This window comes from Equus quagga, chromosome 2 (assembly GCF_021613505.1).
Source record: "Equus quagga isolate Etosha38 chromosome 2, UCLA_HA_Equagga_1.0, whole genome shotgun sequence".
NCBI classification, from domain to species: Eukaryota; Metazoa; Chordata; class Mammalia; order Perissodactyla; family Equidae; genus Equus; species Equus quagga.
Genome location: NC_060268.1, coordinates 18228823 through 18247721, shown reverse-complemented (window position 1 = coordinate 18247721; position 18899 = coordinate 18228823). Strand labels below are relative to the sequence as shown.

The window sequence follows — 18899 nt, the reverse complement described above, 5'->3', positions numbered from 1 at the left end:
GTATACAAATACACACACACATATATAATATGATTGCTTCTTTTAAACCAATTACAAGCTTGGATACATCTGCCAACGTAATAAATTTAGATTTAGAAAAGTTTATAGGTACCCACCTTTATGGCAATAATTAACAGCATCAGTCTCCAGTATGGGCTCCTCGTAATTCCAAATACTAAAACTTATCCATTCATAAGAGAATATTGTCTTTGTATTCTCTCTAACAGGCATGCAGGTCATTCAAAAGAATAGTCAAATGATTAAGAAACAAGCTAAAGGGAACAGCGGCCGCTGTTTCTCAGATTCGTGAATCCACCTGGAAACATTTAAGACATTCTATACATGTAGCCTGGTGGTTACGTACATAAACTTTGGAGCCTAAACGTCTAAAGTTAAACCCACCTCTCTCACTGCCTCTGTAATCCCGGACAATTCTTTCTGGGCCCCAATTTCCTCACCGGTAAAGTGAGGATAAAGTAATTATCCACCTCCTGGGTAAATGAGTTAGTGATCGTAATGGCTGATAAACGTTAGCTACATTAGGATAACAATAATAGTACCAATAATTGCTATTATTATTTTAACTGACCTGTCAGAAGTTGATTCCTACTGATGTCTATGCCAATAGCTCCTATAGAGCAGGTTCTGATAGAGCATAAATGATCAGGGCTAAACGCTGAGTTCAAACATATTAGCTCAGAATTGATTCTTGTTCATGGATTCAAAGGTCAAGGTGAGATTAATAAAACTGAGGGCGACTTGATATTATTCCCAGTTAGAAGAGGTGGTATGAGAACAGGGTCTCAATCCCGACCGCTCCTGGTGTAAAGTCACTGAACTAAAACACCCAGACCTACATTTTCAGTTGGACATCAACTTGGACAAAAGGCCAATAAATCAACAATCTGTGCAGAATACAAGTTCATGTTTTCTGAAGACAGTTTAATTGTACTGTTGGCCTGCCAGATGGGGGACGTCACTTACTACGCTGATTTTCAGGTGCACAACCACACTCATTGTGTGAGATGGACCCACTCAAGGTGAAAGAGCACATCTTCAAAGGAGTCCGAGAGAAAATTCTTGGAGGGGAAGGGCAGGAAGGTCACACCACACCATCAACAGTGTGGCAACTTGGCCTAATTCCTGCAGTTTGACCCATTTTCCCTCCAGGGACTCTAGTCTTCCGTGTCCCTGTACCCCAAGGAATTTGGGGGGACTACAGTCAATAAGCCAAAAATAAACAGGAGGAGTGTTTTTGGTATATCAAGAACCCTACTCTGAAAATGCCACAATAAAAGATACACTTGATGACTTTGAACAACTCTTGGTCAATGGAGAAAACAGAATCCATTGTGAAAATCCAAGTTGAGATAACTCCCGTTCTCACCAGCTTCTTAGTTCTTTGTAAAATCTTACCAGGAAAGGTAGGGATCATCCTTGGAATAAGTCGCCTAGAAGGAGGAAAGTTTTAAATAGAAACAGAGCTACAAAATTGCTACTATTCCATCTCCCATGAATGAGTGATACGGGGGTATCACTTCCCCCGGCTCAGCACCAAGGGCTGGAGAAGCCCTGCCCAGGCGACTGCAGAGGGTACACACACTTCTGGCTCACAGCATGCAACTGCCTGCCCCAAATACAGGGGTTATGGACTTGGAAGACCACAGATTCCTCATCCAAGGACTGGATGTTATGTTACAAAGCAATAGGGGTTCCAGAAAATCTAATATGATATCCACCCAGCGACGTTCACGACTGGAGAAAATCAACTCCTGAGTATCTACAAGACACTTAAGAATGTCCAACAAGGCTTAAAACTGCAGGAGAAGGTAAATGATGGAGGGAAAAAAAAGACAGAAACAGCAGGCCAGAAAATTTAAAACATATGAGGTGTAAATCTGGGTTGTCAAGAACTAAAATTACAAACAGGAGAAAATAAAAAGGATTAGCCAGAGACTAAGAAAAAAAATTCCAGAAAATAAGAAACACAAAGACAGGGGCCAGCCCCATGGCTGAGTGGTTAAGTTCACACGCTCTGATTTGGCAGCCTGCAGCCAGGGGTTTGCCAGTTCGGATCCTAGACACAGGCCTATGCACTGCTCATCAAGCCATGCTGTGGCAGCATCCCACATAAAAGAAACAAAATGACTTACAACTAGGATATACAACTATATACTGGGGCTTTGGAGAGAAAAAAAAAAAAAGAGGAAGATTAGCAACAGATGTTAGCTTAGGGCCAATCTTCCTCACCAAAAAAAAAAAAAGAAGAAGAAGAAGAAGGAAAGGAGCAATACATAAAAAAAGAAACACAAAGATACACACACATATAGATGGATAGATATAGATATATACCTTAACACCTGCCATCTAGTATACAATAAATAAGTACTGAAAGTATGAATAGAAATGATTTTCAAAACTAAGCATAATTTTACATCTTTTAAAAAGCTGAAATCTGGTAATAAGAAATATGAAACAGTTACTGAGATGTAAAAAGTAAAAAATTAAAGTAACTAGGGTTAAGAATTGGCAGGAAACAAAGAAAAGGTAAATGTTTTGAAACTAGTCCTACTGAGTGCCATCAAAGCAGCCAAAGGAGTGATCCTTACCTACTAAGAAAGTTCCTCACTGAAGGCCACGCTGTGCAATGTTCCATCATCCAGCCGAGGTCCTCAAATTCACTCCATAAGCCGGTGGGAAGCGAAAAAAAAACAGCACAGGAGCCTCCAGCTAACATTGGTTGAGTTTCTGTTATTTTCTGATGCTTTTTTTCCCCAAAGACTTTATTCTTTCCTCTCCATCACCATCTCTTCCACCACTGCATTTGATATCTCAGGCTTTTTATTATTTCCGTAATTATGTTCTTAAAAGCTACAGGTAAGTTAGGCTGAGATTTGACGAGTAAAACATTAAAGTGTCTTTCATAATATTTCAACTAGATAGCCACTAACAACCACAAAAGACTCCTTCTGTTCCAAAGATTCAATTCAATTCAACAAACATTTATTCAGGCCCTCTCAGAAAACGTTTTCAGGAAGGAAGGCTTTCACAGGCTCTACATCCTCAGCCCAGTTAGACGAGAGGAGTATCAATTCCTCAGAAGAGACTCAAATCCCAAGGTTTTGTGTTTGTTTGTTTCCTCAAATGAGTTCAACATTCTCCCTAAGTACATCTCATCTCCCAAAACACTTCTGATTCACTTAAAAAACAATTATTTGAATAATAATTATAGATCAAGGGTGGAAATGAGCACTTCCTAGAAAGCAAATGGCCCAGATACAGCAAAAGACTTAATTTGGATGAAGACTGACCACACAGTTCTGCCTCGAGGAAATTAACTGGCAAATAATGGGACAAATCATTTGCTCAAATCATTTAGATCCAGGCACTGTTCTAGACGCCTGGGATAGCAGGGAAAAAGCAGGCACGGTACGGGCTGGTGTTTCCACTCTCCTGCGATTTACTAAATCTGATTTAATTCACCCAATAAGGATGTTCCTGAACCTTTGTGCGTAGATGGAAGTTTTCTCAATCAAAATACATTTTAAATTGCCAAACACGGCCCCACTGTATTTAATAAGCAATACAGCTGCTTCTTTTGCAAAAGAGAAGATTTTGGCGGAAAAATGGCCATGTCAAAGATGACATTCATTTATGTCTATAAAAACCTCAGTTTTTTGCATTTCAGGTTTCTAAAGAACCCTGCAAAGAGCTGAATAAAACCAAACCAGGGTGAAATTTTACTTTTAAGAAATTATTCTATGGAATTTTCTTAAATATTTATAGGACTGTGTGCTTTTCAAAGATTAAAAAATGTGCTTTTTAAAAGATCAAAGTGAATCTGGATATAAAGAGAAAATATCAGGCCAGTTCTTACGAAAGAAAAGCAGAAAAATGGAAAGCAAAAATCATTTTTTTTAAAGATTATTTGTTCACTGTGAATTTGCTAGATATACTTCATATGTATTCTACCCAATAGTGGACTCAAATGTTGGCTATTAAATATACCCATTTATTCTGCATCTTGCTACTTGCTTCACTTGATTGTTCTCTCCAAATACAGAGTAAGAAAACCCAAAACCATATGCATTTGTACTTTTCAAACTGAAAAAAAGCAAAGAATTCCTATAATTCTGAAAGAACTATAATCTAAACATTAATCTTAGGAATATTAATCGACAATAACAAAATATTAAAAGAATATTAATCTTAGCAATATTGACAGACAAGTTCAAATATAAATATTACACATGTAAATCAGGAAAAGTTTGCCAAGGTATATGCATAAAGATTTTAAAAAAAAAAAAAAGCAAAAATTGAAAGAATTCTAAATATCCAAGAGTAGGGAACAAGTTAAAGATGTTGTGACAAATCCATGTACCAATTCTATCCAAACATTAGAGAGTGGTGCTCTGAGCTTTCTTTTATATACAGGGAAGACATTGAGTCAGAAGAATAACCAGATGAGCTGTGACCAGATGACCAGGCAGAGCCTGGAGACACTGCCAACATTCAATCACTTATTCATATCAATAGGAACTGTGCAGCCTTAAGAGAAAGAAAATGAAATGCAGTATTCCATTAAGTGCAAAGATCTTTAGTGTATATAGAAAAGGGATTCACCTATCTTAAGAGCTAAAGAAATTCAAACTCCAATCAAATAATCAATCTGGGTAGGAATTTGAGAGTTTTCAGCACAGCGAAGTAATCTTCAAACTGAACCCAGGGATATGGGATACATGATTACTCCCTTTCTTGAAGTGATGGAATAGGGTTCCGTGGACTTGATCTACACGGCCAGAAAGAATCCAGTCTTGGTCCCAGCTGAAAGCACTGGGGTTTGCGCAGCCTTAACCAGGCCAAGAAGACAACTGCAAAATGTACATGGGGAGGGACTGCCACAAATCGTGTGGGATCACATAATTATTTCACGGTGGAAAAACATCTTTCAAACATGGGAATATCTGAAATTAAATATAGAAAGTGGGCTTGGCCTAGTGGCATAGTGGTTAAGTTCAGAGGCTCCTCTTGGCAGGCCAGGGTTCACCGGTTTGGATCCCGGGTGCAGACGTGGCACTGCTTATCAAGCCATGCTGTGGCAGGTGTTCCACATATAAAGTGGAGGAAGATGGGCAAGATGTAGCTCAAGGCTAATCTTCCTCAAAGAAAAAATATATAGAAAAGTTTAAGAGAATCAAAACCATAAAATTAATGCTTTTCTGCATATTATGTACATATAATTAAGCAATTAATTTCAGCTTATGTGTATGGCACTGGAACAATTAAGAATTTAATCTTTACCATATTTACATATTTATAAATTTCATTTATTAGATGTATAAGAATTACTTAAAAACATATACAGGTTTATCAAGCAGGTAATTGCAGTATTTAAAGGAAATCGAATATATTAAATTTAGAAGCTCAACTTAAAATCTTTGAAACTACCCAAATAATTAAGTTTGTAAAGGATACTAATAATTCTTCAAAGATTCTTAAATGTGATTGTTAAAATCTGCTCGACTTAAAAAAATAAAAATGTCTATAAGTTGCACTAGAAAGATTAACATCTGAACCTGTAACTTTAATAACTTGAATATTAAATTCTAAAACCAAAGTAAATATCTGAAAAGCCTTCTCTTCACACAAAAATTACCCCCAAGGGCACTAAACATTTTATATTTAAAAAGTGACACAGAAACACATAGTATCAAATGAAAAGAGCAAGAAAATCAACGTGAATTATGATGAGAATATTCACTTATAGAAAAATATCTGTTAAGATATTCACCAAAATGTTAACTGCGTTTAACTCCGAGTGGCATGATCCATTTTGGGGCTTATCTGAATTTCCCACCTTTTCTGCAGTGAATGTGGCATATTAGCTTCGGGTTACTGCTGTTACAAACTACCACAAACTTAGTAGCTTTTAAAAAACACAGTTGTTCCCTCAGTTCTGGAGACAGCAGGCCCAAATCAGTTTCACTCGGCTAAAAGCAAAGGTGTGGTTCCTTCTGGAGGCGCCAAGGGAGAATCATTTTTCTTGCCTTTTCAGCTTCCAGCTTGAACTGTATGGCCTGGTTCATGACCCCTTCCACTCCAACCTCTTGTTTCTCTTGTCACATCTCCTACTACTAGGCTCTAACTCCTCCTGCTTCCTCTTACAAGGACCCAGCGTTCCTTGGCTCTTGGCCCATTTCCTCCACCTTCAAAGCCAGCAACAGAGGATGAAGTCTCTCTCATGCTTGGACTCTCTGCTGCTTTTCAGTCTCATCTGTCTGACCTAACCTGGAAGATTCACCACTTTTAAGGCCTCATGCGATTGGATTGGGCCCATCCAGATAATCCAGGATCGTCTTCCTCTCTCAAAATCCTTAATTTAATCACACCGGCAAGGCCCTTTGGCTGTAACATTCACAGGCTCCAGGGATGGGGGTGTGGACATCTCTAGGGTTATTATTCAGCCTATCACATGTTGTAATTTTATAATTTTCAAAATAAAAGAAAAACAATTATTTAATTGAAGTATAAAAATTATAATCTTCCATGTGGGGAAAATTCTAAACAGAAATGATTATACAAAATCAAGTTCCTTTTCACGTGGCTTTAGACCCATTGACGTGCATTATTTTTCAGGAGCCAGTACACTTAATATTATAATTTCTGAACCTATAATTCTTAATATTATTCAACAGTATAGTCATCAACAGAAGCCAAGTGTAGAATAATAAGTATAACTCATATATTGGCTTCATCCAGGCTATGCCTGGGAACATCTTAAGAAAACATAAACTACAGCCTACACATTGTTACTGTGGGACAATCTAATTTGCAAAATTTTATTTCCCTCATTTGTCTACTTGTTTTTAAATATAAAACAAGTTTTCTAAGTAGTCAGGGGCATTTGTGTGCAATTTCTCTCTTTTTTGCTAACATGTTATATTTGTTTTCCAGATCAGAGAATAAAGTACAAACAATAAAGTACAACCTGAAACCCGAACGTTATCCCTCTGCATCTAAGCCAGTGTATTTTGCCTTTGTGATGGTTGCCAAGGGTGCCAAAGCTTCAAGGCAGGCCTTTCTGTTTACTTATTTGAATTAACAGAGGTAGTATGAACTACCAGAGTACGTAAAAGTATTTGCTGTTTAATACAAAAGAATGTACATATCTATCATAGCATCTTTATTTACAGTGATTGGTTGGAGAAAACAGAGCTAAAATTACTTTAGATAGTACACTCAAAGTGAGATCTAATTAAGTAGTTTATGAAATCAACTCTAAATGTTGGTTGTCTTCTCATCCTTAAGTTATATAGAAACTTTTGGTCAAAGGGGTCATTGTAACCAAAGTAAGGTTTTTAGTTGTTTTTGCTTTTAGTTTAAGACTCCATTTAGAAAAGTCACTCAAAGTGAAATGATTAATATATGTAATCTGATGACCCTTCCTATGAAATAAATTGTAAGTGTAAGTTTTGCTTTTTATATTTAAATGTATAAGGGTTTTGGACCAAAAGGTAATAAAACGTCTGTCCTAATTAAGATTTTTCTTCCTGTTTTGTTTGTTGTTGTTTTAACTTAAAACTCCATAGTTTTTATCAGCGAACATAAAATTTAAAAGAATTCCAGGACAAGAGATATAACTTGGGACTGTTCTGGACAAGGGGGCATATGGTCTCTCTATTGAACTTAGTGTCCTGGCTCAACTCCACTGCATTAGTCCATTCTCACTGGATCTTCACTTTTGCTCCCTATTCTTCCCAAAGAATTGAATAAAAGCAAAGATCATGCAAGATCTAGTCTTTTATTCTTTGAAAAATCCATGCAAGCTATTGGATTTATTTAAATATTCTAAAGATCTACATCCCAGATGACAACAGCTCATTTCACATCAGTAGATGAAATTCACATCTGTCGCAAGGAAGGTCATAGAGTCTTCCTGTCTAGGGGATACTCTGAAGCTAACCAATTATTTCTCAGCACCAGTCATTTGGTAGAGAATTAGGCATGAGTGATCCACCTTACTACTCCTTCAACAACAACTGATGCCCTGTGTCCTACCAGCTAAAGATGAGTTTTCTCAAGATGAGGCTTACAAGGCATAGTACTTGACTAGCAGACGTCTAGTAAATTCAGACTTCCAATGCAGCTGGACAGGTCTGCTGCCTTTCTGTCCGCCAAGAGACTATCAGGGAGTCATGTCAAAAGAGAATTCTCTTTGTAACTTGCCCAGTGTATTAAAACTGCAAAAGTTCCAAGTATATCAAAGAGAGGCAATAGTTCAGGTACCTTTCCAGTCCATTAGGAACAAATAACCACCTTACCACATGCTTCCCAATAGCCATTCAGAGCAGAAACCCTTAGAATTTAATTGAAGTAGGGATATACTTTAGATCAAATCATGTCTACCTATATATACAACTACATTTTTGTAAAGCCTAAAGATAGGACAATTAGTCTACAAGGGAAGCGTTGGCCTCAGCCCTGTACACAGGCAATGCAAAGCAATGCAAGGCCATTTACAGTTGGGACTGGAGAGCCCTACTGGAATGGAAAGAAAACCTCCACGTGGCCTGTGATTGGTCATTCACAAGTGGGAGTAAGTTTGCCTTAGGGTGGGCTCATCCATAATTGACCAAAAATAAACGAACACACGTAAAATTTATAAAAAGAGAAAACACATTTGCACAGCCTGATCCTTAGTATACAGGCGTTCTAAATACTTCTCAGATGAAAAACAACCACTAAAAGGTACTTTTCTTAAGCACCCTTAGTTATTTGCTCAGAATCTGCTCAGAATCAATGTACTAGTCAAGAAGAAATGATTCCCTGATTTACACTGGGTGCTAGGATTCTTTATGCCCACTAATCTCGAGTCACACTGATCAATACACGGTCTACCATAATCGCTTCTTCCACAACATCTCTGCGTCCACATCTGATCGGAAGGAGGTGTAAACCAACCCAGGCCAATTTAATCACATAAAGTGATTAACTGCTTTGGGTAAATAACAGCAGTGTCTGGAAATTTAAAGATGAGCGAGGACTGGCTATCCCCACATCTTCTTACCATAGGATAATGAAAGCAAATTCTAAACCAAATTCTGCTTCACAGATATTTATTTTAAAGTATCTACCTATTAACAAGTAGATACATTACAGTTCATATGACTCCTCCAGGGCAAGGCACGTCTCTAAAACACTTTGGGCAATCCCATCTCTGTAATGGCCCTAATATCCCCAATGAGAGTCTATTTTTAACGTCCCTTACATTAATTATCAATACCCGGGGTGGGTCTCTTGGCACCGATAAGAAAAGCCTTATTAATGGTGGCCTCCAAAGTGACTAGAGTTCTAGCTGACCACTAACTGGGATGTGAATTCCAGATGAGGGAAGCCTTCCAGACTGAGGAATAATTTAAACTAACATACAGATAATATCACACTGTGAAAGCTGAAGTGTTTTTAAGTAAATTTCAGCGAACCTAATAGGAAGTTGAACACTTACCCCTCCCCCACAACTGGGTCATTCCAAACTCTGAGTACAGATCTGCGGCCGGCCCAGCCCTCTCTGTTCTTAGGATTCACTCTAGTGACGTGAATAAAGAATTGGGGGGTTTGCTTTCCACTTAGTAGCTGTGTGACTGGAGATAAATGATTTAACCTCTCTGCCCCTTAGTTTCCTCATCCTTAAAATGGAGAGAAATTGACTATCACATAGAGATACTGTGAAAATCAGAGATGACAAATGAAAAGCAGGCGAGACACAGACAGGCACACAGGGGAAAGGCGGGAAGCTTTTGTTCCTGGAGCCTTCCCTCAGTGGGCCCGTTACCGTGAGGCCCTAGACCCTTGCAGGCCATGACCCAATGCTCCCGGGACAAGCTCTTCCTAAAACTCTCAGTCAAGGCAGCCGGGAGCTGCTCCTTGAACCTCTCATCTGTGACACTCTAAAAACTTCCACAGAGGACTGCTCTGCTTGTAAAAAGCCACCTCCTAGACCTCTCCCCAGAGCTATCCCAGAGTTATCTAATGGGGCCATTCCTGCTAACTCAATCCACAGGTCAGAGCTTTGCTGTCACTGTCCTTTTCTGCCCTCAGGAGCCACTAGTCTCACAATGACACAGGCCTTGCCTACTGTAGCCTGCTCGAAGTCTATTCACCACCACTGATTCAAAGCCATCCCCAGAGCTTAACTGCCACCCCTCCTGCTCCCCAATTCCTCCCACTCTTTCCTGCTTTTGACAACAATGAAAGCTACAGCTGTTTGCCAGAGACTACCGCTTTTGGTCAAGGGGCCTTGACCTCTAGTGAACTGTTCTGAGGATCTAACTAAACTAACCAATCTCTAAATAATTTCAACCCTCCTGGTCACACACGTTCTTAGCTGCAGCCTTCCATATGCAGGATAGAGACCAAACCTTTCAAAGACGCTGAGGGGAGAGACCATACGGATGGTTCAGCATAGACAGCAGACCACACCTTTCTGTCAATGGAGAAACATGCCCCTGTCCCACGTAATAATCTGCTTTCTTTGGCAAAGAAATCACCCAAATTCCTCTTATTCCCTATGCCAGATGCCCTGGAACACTTATGGATGTTCTTCCTTGAAGGATGGCTGTGAATTCCCGGAACTCTGAGAAGGATGCAGCCACGCTGAGGTATTATAAGAACTGCTGGTCCCAGTCAAGGGGCCCTACCAGACCACAAGCCGACCACCACTTCTGAACAATCTGAGGAGTTAGACGAGGAAAAACAAGGTTCACGGTTAATTGATAAAAAGGCTGAGACAGTGTCATGAATAAATATTTGACCAGTGATAGATGGCCTAATTCAATCACTTAAGTTGTCTGGTACTTAATTCAAGCACCTGAACTAGAACGGAATCCCTGGTCTCTCTCTCGCTATAGTTATCCATTCAAATCAAAGTGATATTCCATAATTATCCAGTAGTTATTACATCATTAGAATGACTGATTTAGACAACCTCAGAAAGGGTTTTATTTTTTGGTATGTCCAACACTGACAGTTTAAAAATCTTTATTAACACTTTCACCTAATGGTTAAATCTTTATTAATGATTAATGGAAAATATTTTGCACCTTAAGAAAGTTTGAAATTTGCATCAAAGTAAATCTAGCTGAATAAATTTCAAGCAAAAAATTCTTACAATCAAATGGTTTACATTTACAAAAAATACACAAAAAGCAAACTGATTTAATGGTATATGGACTTGATATTTGAAAACATTGTGGTTTTATTTGACATGCAAATGTTTCTGTCTGTGACATATCTTACCAAATTAGGCTTTGCTTATATCTAGGTTCTTTTTTTCCCATGGTTTATGAAAAAAGAAATAGACTCAGATCTTTACTTCACATATTTGATACTCTTATAATTGTCTGCAGAGCCTTCGATTGTTAATAATGCCAATTATCATGCACATTCATACCTTTTGCTCATATTTTTCTTATCAATTTCATACTTTTCATTCATTTTATAACATATATGTGAAAAAGGTGGCTGCTATTAGGGAGAGAAGTATTCAGAAATTTTTGCAATTATGCCTAGATACACGCAGTAAATTCAACAAATTCCTCTTCGATCAGTGGCTTAGTCAGAATAGAAGCCAATGAACTAGTGAAGGGTACATAAATTTTTTTTCTTTTTCACCAAAATAAGTTGGACAAAATTCCTGCATGATTGCACATTTAAAAATCTAATCTTCATATTTGCCAACATTGCTAAGCTGCTGTATCAACTGTCTAGCTTTAGCCAAATAAAAGCTTTTTGCAACTTTGGAAGAAACTTCTATACAGGAAACTGTAAATTTGGACAGACGTAAGTGTGTTTCAATATGTGGTGTTTTTATACCAATTCTTACCTTTATAACCATCAAAATTATATTATATTCCATAACGGCCACAGTGGCCATGTAATTAAAGGCTTTGTTTATTTAATTATCTGTTTTCTGTGTGAGACTAGAAAGACAGAGTAAGAGACAGTATAATGTGGGTTTCTCTGCTGCCAAGTAACTTCAAGCAGTGCTGTCATTATTGGCTTTTAATGGTACAAAAATATCTGATTGACAATATCAGAGGACTTCCTAGGGGGAATTTCACATATTCTTGTAGAGGGAAAAGAATTTTGAATATATGTGAGCAAAATAATCATTTTCTCTGTATCTAAATACTATCAATAGAAAGAGAAAAATTGATGCTTTTTTTTTCTTATTGCTTTGTATTGTTCTAACATATTCCAACATTAAAGAAAGATTCAAGAAACTGAAATCTCATTTTCAAAACGTCTCTAGAATAATGCTTGGGAAATTAAAAGGTGAGCCCTATCTTTAAAAACACCCTACATTTTTAACTTGATTTTCACATCTAGGCTTAGATCTTTCAGACGGACCAAGGTGACTATCAGAGGTCAGAGGTCAAAAGGATTAGTTATCCCCAACACAAGAAACAAAGCAACAAATATAAAAATAGAAGAAAGAACTCTCATGTTATGATCAACTCCTATGGAACTGCCTCTTTATTTTACCCACTTCTAATCCAATCTGAGTCCAGCCCCGCTACCTTGATCATTATACTAGTTTCCTGGTATAACCTGAGAGCTTATGCAATGATGCCAGTCTAATACACACACGCATACACGTTTCATGTAATTATCAATTCCACTTTTCTTTAAAACATGGATGAGTAATTACTGACAGTGGTTGTCTAAAGGTTTTGTAATGGGACGTGGACTTCCATGAGAAGTAAGTGGTAGTTAGTGAAAAGATAAGGAAAAGACTTAGGATTGACTTAGCCAAACTGCTAACTCAATTGTTTCCTAGTAAAATTACCTCTCATTCCAATATAACACTTCTGCATGTGTACAACCAACTATGTTACATTAGCTATTCATCAGATGTAACAATTTGGCAAACAACCTGTAGATGCTAGCATAACAGCGGAACGCGATCGCCATAAGTCATATCCAAGCGCCTTCCTCCTCATAACAAGGGTTATTTGCAAAGGAAATTTTGATTTTAGTCTTGAGGACCAGATTTGGGAATCATTATGTTGCCAAATGTTGCACCGTTACCTATATTATTTCCCTTTTTTTATCAAATGAAATATCATTGAATTTCCCCTGGCAAGTGAAAAGGAATTAAATCAACTTCTTGTCAAAAATAATAAAAAGCAGTGAAGATGTGCTTTACTTTTATCAGCATATGTGTTTTTGATTTAGCAATAATAAATTACTCCTTAGGGAATTCTGAGAGGGTAAGATTTGAGAGGCAGTTTCAAAATACAACTACTCCTAAGATTTGCCCTATTACAGAGGGCAGAGAAGAAATAATGCTACCAGGCCATTACAGCCACACTGCTTTTTAATACCACAATTTTAATTATATTCTGAGATAAGAATAAGATAATAAAGTACATCCCTCTTTTGTTAACAAGACAGTATGCTAATCTGTATAAAACTTTAGAATATCAATAATCCTATTTATCATGTATCTATTCACCAGGCAGTATATTTAATAACACCATTTTTAATCTTCAAAGTAATCTTAGATAAGTCACAACCATACATTCATAGGCTTACAAATTTGTATTGTCTAGTAAGGTCATTAAAAGTCATTCATGCATAAATTAGTGAAGATCTATACACAATCACCTCACCAAGAACAACAAAAAAAGACTCATAATAATTGGCAAAATAAAGTTTTAAATCTCCCTTAATAGTTACGATAGGAGTCTGGTTATATGGAGCGACACAGTCAACAACTATGGGGCAAATTTTCAAACATTATTAATAATTTTCCAGCCCGACCCCTATCCCAAGCCCTACTCTCACATACACACATACTATAGTTTTCACAGAAAATTCTTTCAATTTATCTCAACCTGGATCTAAAGGTCCAAATTAATTCATACATTTGTCAAAACAGTCAATCATCCAATTCTTCCCAGGCCAGAACTGTAAAGCTTAATGCCTTTAACTTCAGGGGCTCAAAGGATATTCTTCTTGTGAAAACTAGTGGCAAACAGTACACACCTATAAGATAAGGTTTTCAGTTCTGTGTCTTGACAGAAAAATGTAAAGCAGAGTTTCTCTTTTGAATTATGAAATACATAATGAATGAGGCCGCCCTTTTTGCAGTCTACGCTACAAAATATAAAACAATACTTCAGCATCTGAAGGCTGCACAGGAATGAAGCTTTTAAAAATACATATCAAAACACACTTAGACACTTAGATAATACACCAGACATATGTATATACTACATGTATATATATTACATAGGGATTACATATATACCAAAATATAATCTTATACTACTAAACTTGAAAAGAAATTGAAATTTTAAATATTCAGTATTAAAGTTATATTACTTCAGAATCAATTAATGAAATGACAAATTCTACACTTTCTCATTAAGTCAGAAATCAATAGACATACAATAAGGACAAATATAAAATGAATAAAAAATATACACTAAGACCCAAACACCATCATTAGCCTAAAAAGATTTTATTGTTCCACAATGTTGGGCTGGTCCAACAGCTAATTACTTCCAACTTTCTCAATCTGGTAGAAGTAGAGTGGCTAAAATTAACAATAAAGGTAAAAATGACACTACAACTGTTAAGATAACAATTTACAATTAAGAAAGTGAAACAACTACAGGCAGAGCGAAGCTGCCCCAGAACGGAGGCACTCACCTCTATGTCTCCTTTAGAATTTATCCTCATAAAAATCCCACTCTTTAGTTTCTTTGCTCAGATAAATGACTGTGCAAAGAGAAACCATATGCCAGTCTTACAGATGTTATTACTTCATTTAAGTCAATTCAAAAGGGAAATATGAGTCATCTTTCTAATAAGATAACAGCCAAATGAATGGACAGACAGACATTCATATTAATTGCATCCCACATCCCTAAATTAATACTGCTGATTTAGAAAAAGTGTGCGTGTGGTGTGTGTGTGTAGATAGATAGATACATGATGTATTATGAAACCACACTAATTCTTCCTTTGGAATACTGTTCCTTTCTTCAGAACAATTCCTTCTTAGTCTATATATTCAAGGTGCTTTGATAGTAGAAAGTAACAGTGTTTCAAAGTGAAGTCAGTTACCGTTATTATTTTTTTACCCTGCAGAAAACAATAATCATGAGCGCTAACAAACAGAATACGTCTTTATTTACAACTAGCCCCTCAAGGTTACATGCTTGCGAAATAAAGAAATAAGCATAATATAAATAAAACCTTAGGCTGACACTTCCAAAAAAGAAGGAACTAATTACATCTTCTATATTCATACATTGTTACATACAAAAAAGCAAGCCTAGATTTTTCATCTAAACTAAAAGACAAAAGAAATACTTCTTTAGTTATGTAATTCAATACATACTTAGGGTACATTTATCTTAAAAATATTTTTGCTTAATTACCATTAAAATATTTCAAGTACGATCATACGTCTGCCACTTTTCAAACCTACACAATTAAAGAAAAACTATACTCTAAATTCTAAGCAATAACAATGATAACTTAAAGATGAGTTCTTCAGGGGCAGGATCTCTCTTACTCAGCCCTGTACACCTCAGCAGCTCATCCCACAGAAAATGGCCCATAAATGTTGCTGAAATCAACTGAATTGTCAACTAATACTTCCAAAGATTTAAGAAGTCTGATCTCTGTTAGTATTCACAGAACTCTCAAAGAAATCGTATGAAAACCCTTATAACATGTCATAACACTATGAATGTGGAGAACTCAGAAAACCAGGAGAACTGCTGCACGCTCAACATGATTCCAGCCTACACAGTAAACTGGAAATGACTTCAATTTCTCAGCTCTCTCCTAAAACATCCATTCTCCAAACCCCCCTTCTCTCTTTCTTTCTCTCTCTCCCTCTCCCTCTCTCTCCCTCTCCCTCCCTCTCTCTCTCTCTCCCTCTCTCTCTCTCTCTCTCTCTCTCTCTCTCTCTCTCTCTCTCTCTCTCTCTCTCTCGTTATCCTTCTTCAGTTGCTATCTTCAGAAAGTACTTCAAGAGAAGGTGAAATAAGGGGCAAAAAACCTCCTCCCACTGCCCTAATTCCAAAGTGACCCTCGCTGCCATTTCTACTGTTACAAAGCAAAGATCCCTAGGATCCCATGATGGACACACAGCCCTCCTAATCTTGTTTATGCCTGGGGTGATAATGTAGCTCAAGACAGATGCCAGAAGATAGACAGACAGACAGACAAATAGATAGATGCAACTTCTCCTGTCTTAACCCACCATCCAGTAAATATTTATTGACAGCATCCTATATATGAATAACTCTCCAATCCACATGTCAAAATCTAACTGTCCCTTTGCCATAGCCTTTAAAAAAAAAAGTGCAAGTGAGATCTTTGCCTTGGCTCTGCCAAGCAATCAAATTGTTCAAACTCTTCTTTTAGAGACAGAAAAACGACGAGAGTAAATACAAAAGAAAAAAAAAGGAAGGGGTCGCCTTGTAAACCAGTCCACAGGGCCAATGATAGTCCCCTTCCAGTATTTCCCCAGGTCTCTCCTCGAGAGCTTGGGTTCAGGTCTCAATTAGCTCATGACTGAACTCCAGTTTTCTTTACGCCATAACACTTTTGGCATCCTAAAACCTCTTCCACACAGCAAATCCATCTTCCAGGTGTCCTTGGTTTGATATCTCTGTGTAGATTGCTGAAGCTTCTTGTAATCTGAGTTCACTTTAATTTCAAGGCCTTTCATAACTGTACTCTCTCTCTCTGAACACTCTAGACATGACCCTCAGACCAGCTGCGCTCCGTGGGCACCTGCTACCCCTCTCCCTCTGCACTCACTTTGCTCCCTCCATGTAACATCCCTCCTGGTAGCTGCTGAGATAACTGGAATCCAGCCTCCATTCAAAATCCCAATCCCAAACCTCTTGAGCCATACATGTTTCTTCCCATCCTAAACTTCATCAAGGTGTGTGTATATGTATGTATGTATGTGTGTGTGTGTTTTAAAGCTGGTCCAAAACAGTCTGCCCATACTAATTTGACCCAATTTGAATATTCCCTGTAACTCTATCACTTGCTTTAGAATTTAGGTAAGTTAAAATTCTATACAATGCATTAGCTTTTGGAGAAGTTTTATTATACATTGTTTATCTGCTTATCCAGCACTGTTCTTTAATCAACTGGTCCGCACCCTAATGGAGACTGCTGCAGACTACCACTTCCATTAAGGAAGTGCCTAGGAGAGCGCTCCTGCTTGCCTGCAGCAGACACTCCCCAATATTTTGGAGGATGAGGTGCATGATACAACTTGTGCCAGAATTAGATAAATTTTGTCATATACAGGGAAGTTGCAAAAAACTGAGAGTTGCATGCAATATAAAATGTCACACTTTTCAATAGACAAAAATTCCTGGCACTCACTGCTACCTTAGTCGGGCCTCCAAAACTTTTACAACTTCCTGTAGACTCCTGATTTTTCCCTAGGGCTTTTCCTAACACTCCTGTGCTCAGTGCCACAATTCACAACACTCAGGTTTAGCAAACTCTGTTCCAAATAGTTTAAAGAAAGCGTTCACGATTATTCAAGTGATCTTTTACAAGGCAAGTACTAGCCAGTCCTCCAGGATTGAAATCCAGCACCTTGAGAGACCTCTCTCCACCCCCTAAACCCTGGCAGTTTATACTCAGAAGACTGGCGCCATAGCCCCTCTTCTTTACTCTCTTATCACCCTTTTCCGTGCGCCATCCCTCTGGATGGCTACAGAGACGACCTGAAATTCAGAACTGCACTATAAACAGTGGTGGGCCAGCTGGGTCTCCTCCCGGGGTGGCCTGGCCCAGATAATGGTCCTTTTTCCAACCCGCCTTTGGTGGCCGCTGTCCAGAGTCCCAAACTTAAAGGCACAGCCAGCCTCGGGGTGCTCCTGGGCAATATCTCTACCTTTTAAATGTTGGTCCCCCTTCCCGTCGCCCCCCCGCCTTAAAGGCCCCCTCTCAGTGCCCCAGGGACGAAAAGCAAGAGGGCTGCAACTTTCAGATTTTCCGTTGAAAAATTTGCTCCCATGTTCACATAAATGTGGGACTAAAAGACGACAAGAAGGTGGGTAGTTGTGGTCTGGTCAGTTGTTTTCACAGCTGGCCAAGTCCATCATCCTCCCTTAAAAGCTTATTTGACAGGTGAGAAATTCCTCATCTCCAGATCATTCCAAAGAACTCCTCAGCATCATCTGAGCTGGGAGAGGGGCCTGCAGGGGAAGGGAGTGGTGCTGAAATCGTGCGGAGCGTGTCCCGGGGGGAACTCTGGTGCAGGAAGGAGGATTCCGGCGCCAGGAATGTGCTGGTCCAGGGTCCAGAGGGAAGAGAGGGGAGAGCCGGGAAGTCTTAAGGGGAGGGGGAGGCGCGACGAGAAACGGGCAAGATACCTGGAAAAGTCCTGAGAGGGATGGAAATGGGTGAGGAGGATGCAGACTGGAGAGAAATGGGCAATACAAGAAGATGATGGGGCCAGGAGAGACCTGGACAACAAGGGAGCACAGTGCCTCGGCTGCGGGCGTCCAACCTCGGCCGGTGCCAGACCCTCCCGAGCGCCGGCAAGGCTGGTCCCCGGCGGAGCCCCCGGAGCCGGAAAGTTGGCGCGGCGGGGAGGCGCCGGGCTCGGGGCGGCGGGGCGCCTTACCTTCTGGTCGACGATGGAGCAAGCCATCTCGCGGACGTGCGCCAGGCTGTAGTCCCCGGACGAGTCCTGCAGCAGCAGCACCGGCTCGCGGCTCAGGCCGATCTGCAGATGGAACGAGATGCCCCCGGCCGGGGCGGCGACGGCAGCCAGGAAGGGCGCGGGCCCCGGCCCCGAGCCCGGGACCAGCGCGGCCGCCGCCGCCGCCGCCGCCGCC

General features: G+C 39.2%; 1 protein-coding gene across 1 annotated transcript in view; it reads right to left on the bottom strand.

Annotated features, from left to right (window-relative positions):
- The window catches only part of PRKD1 (protein kinase D1), a 288114-nt gene extending 269221 nt beyond the window's left edge, over positions 1–18893 (bottom strand). Inside the window, exon 1 of the mRNA XM_046653872.1 lies at positions 18686–18893. Coding sequence (XP_046509828.1) covers positions 18686–18712 — 27 coding nt within the window. The 5' untranslated portion in view covers positions 18713–18893. The remainder of the gene's footprint in view (positions 1–18685) is intronic.
- Positions 18894–18899: the final 6 nt, after the last annotated feature.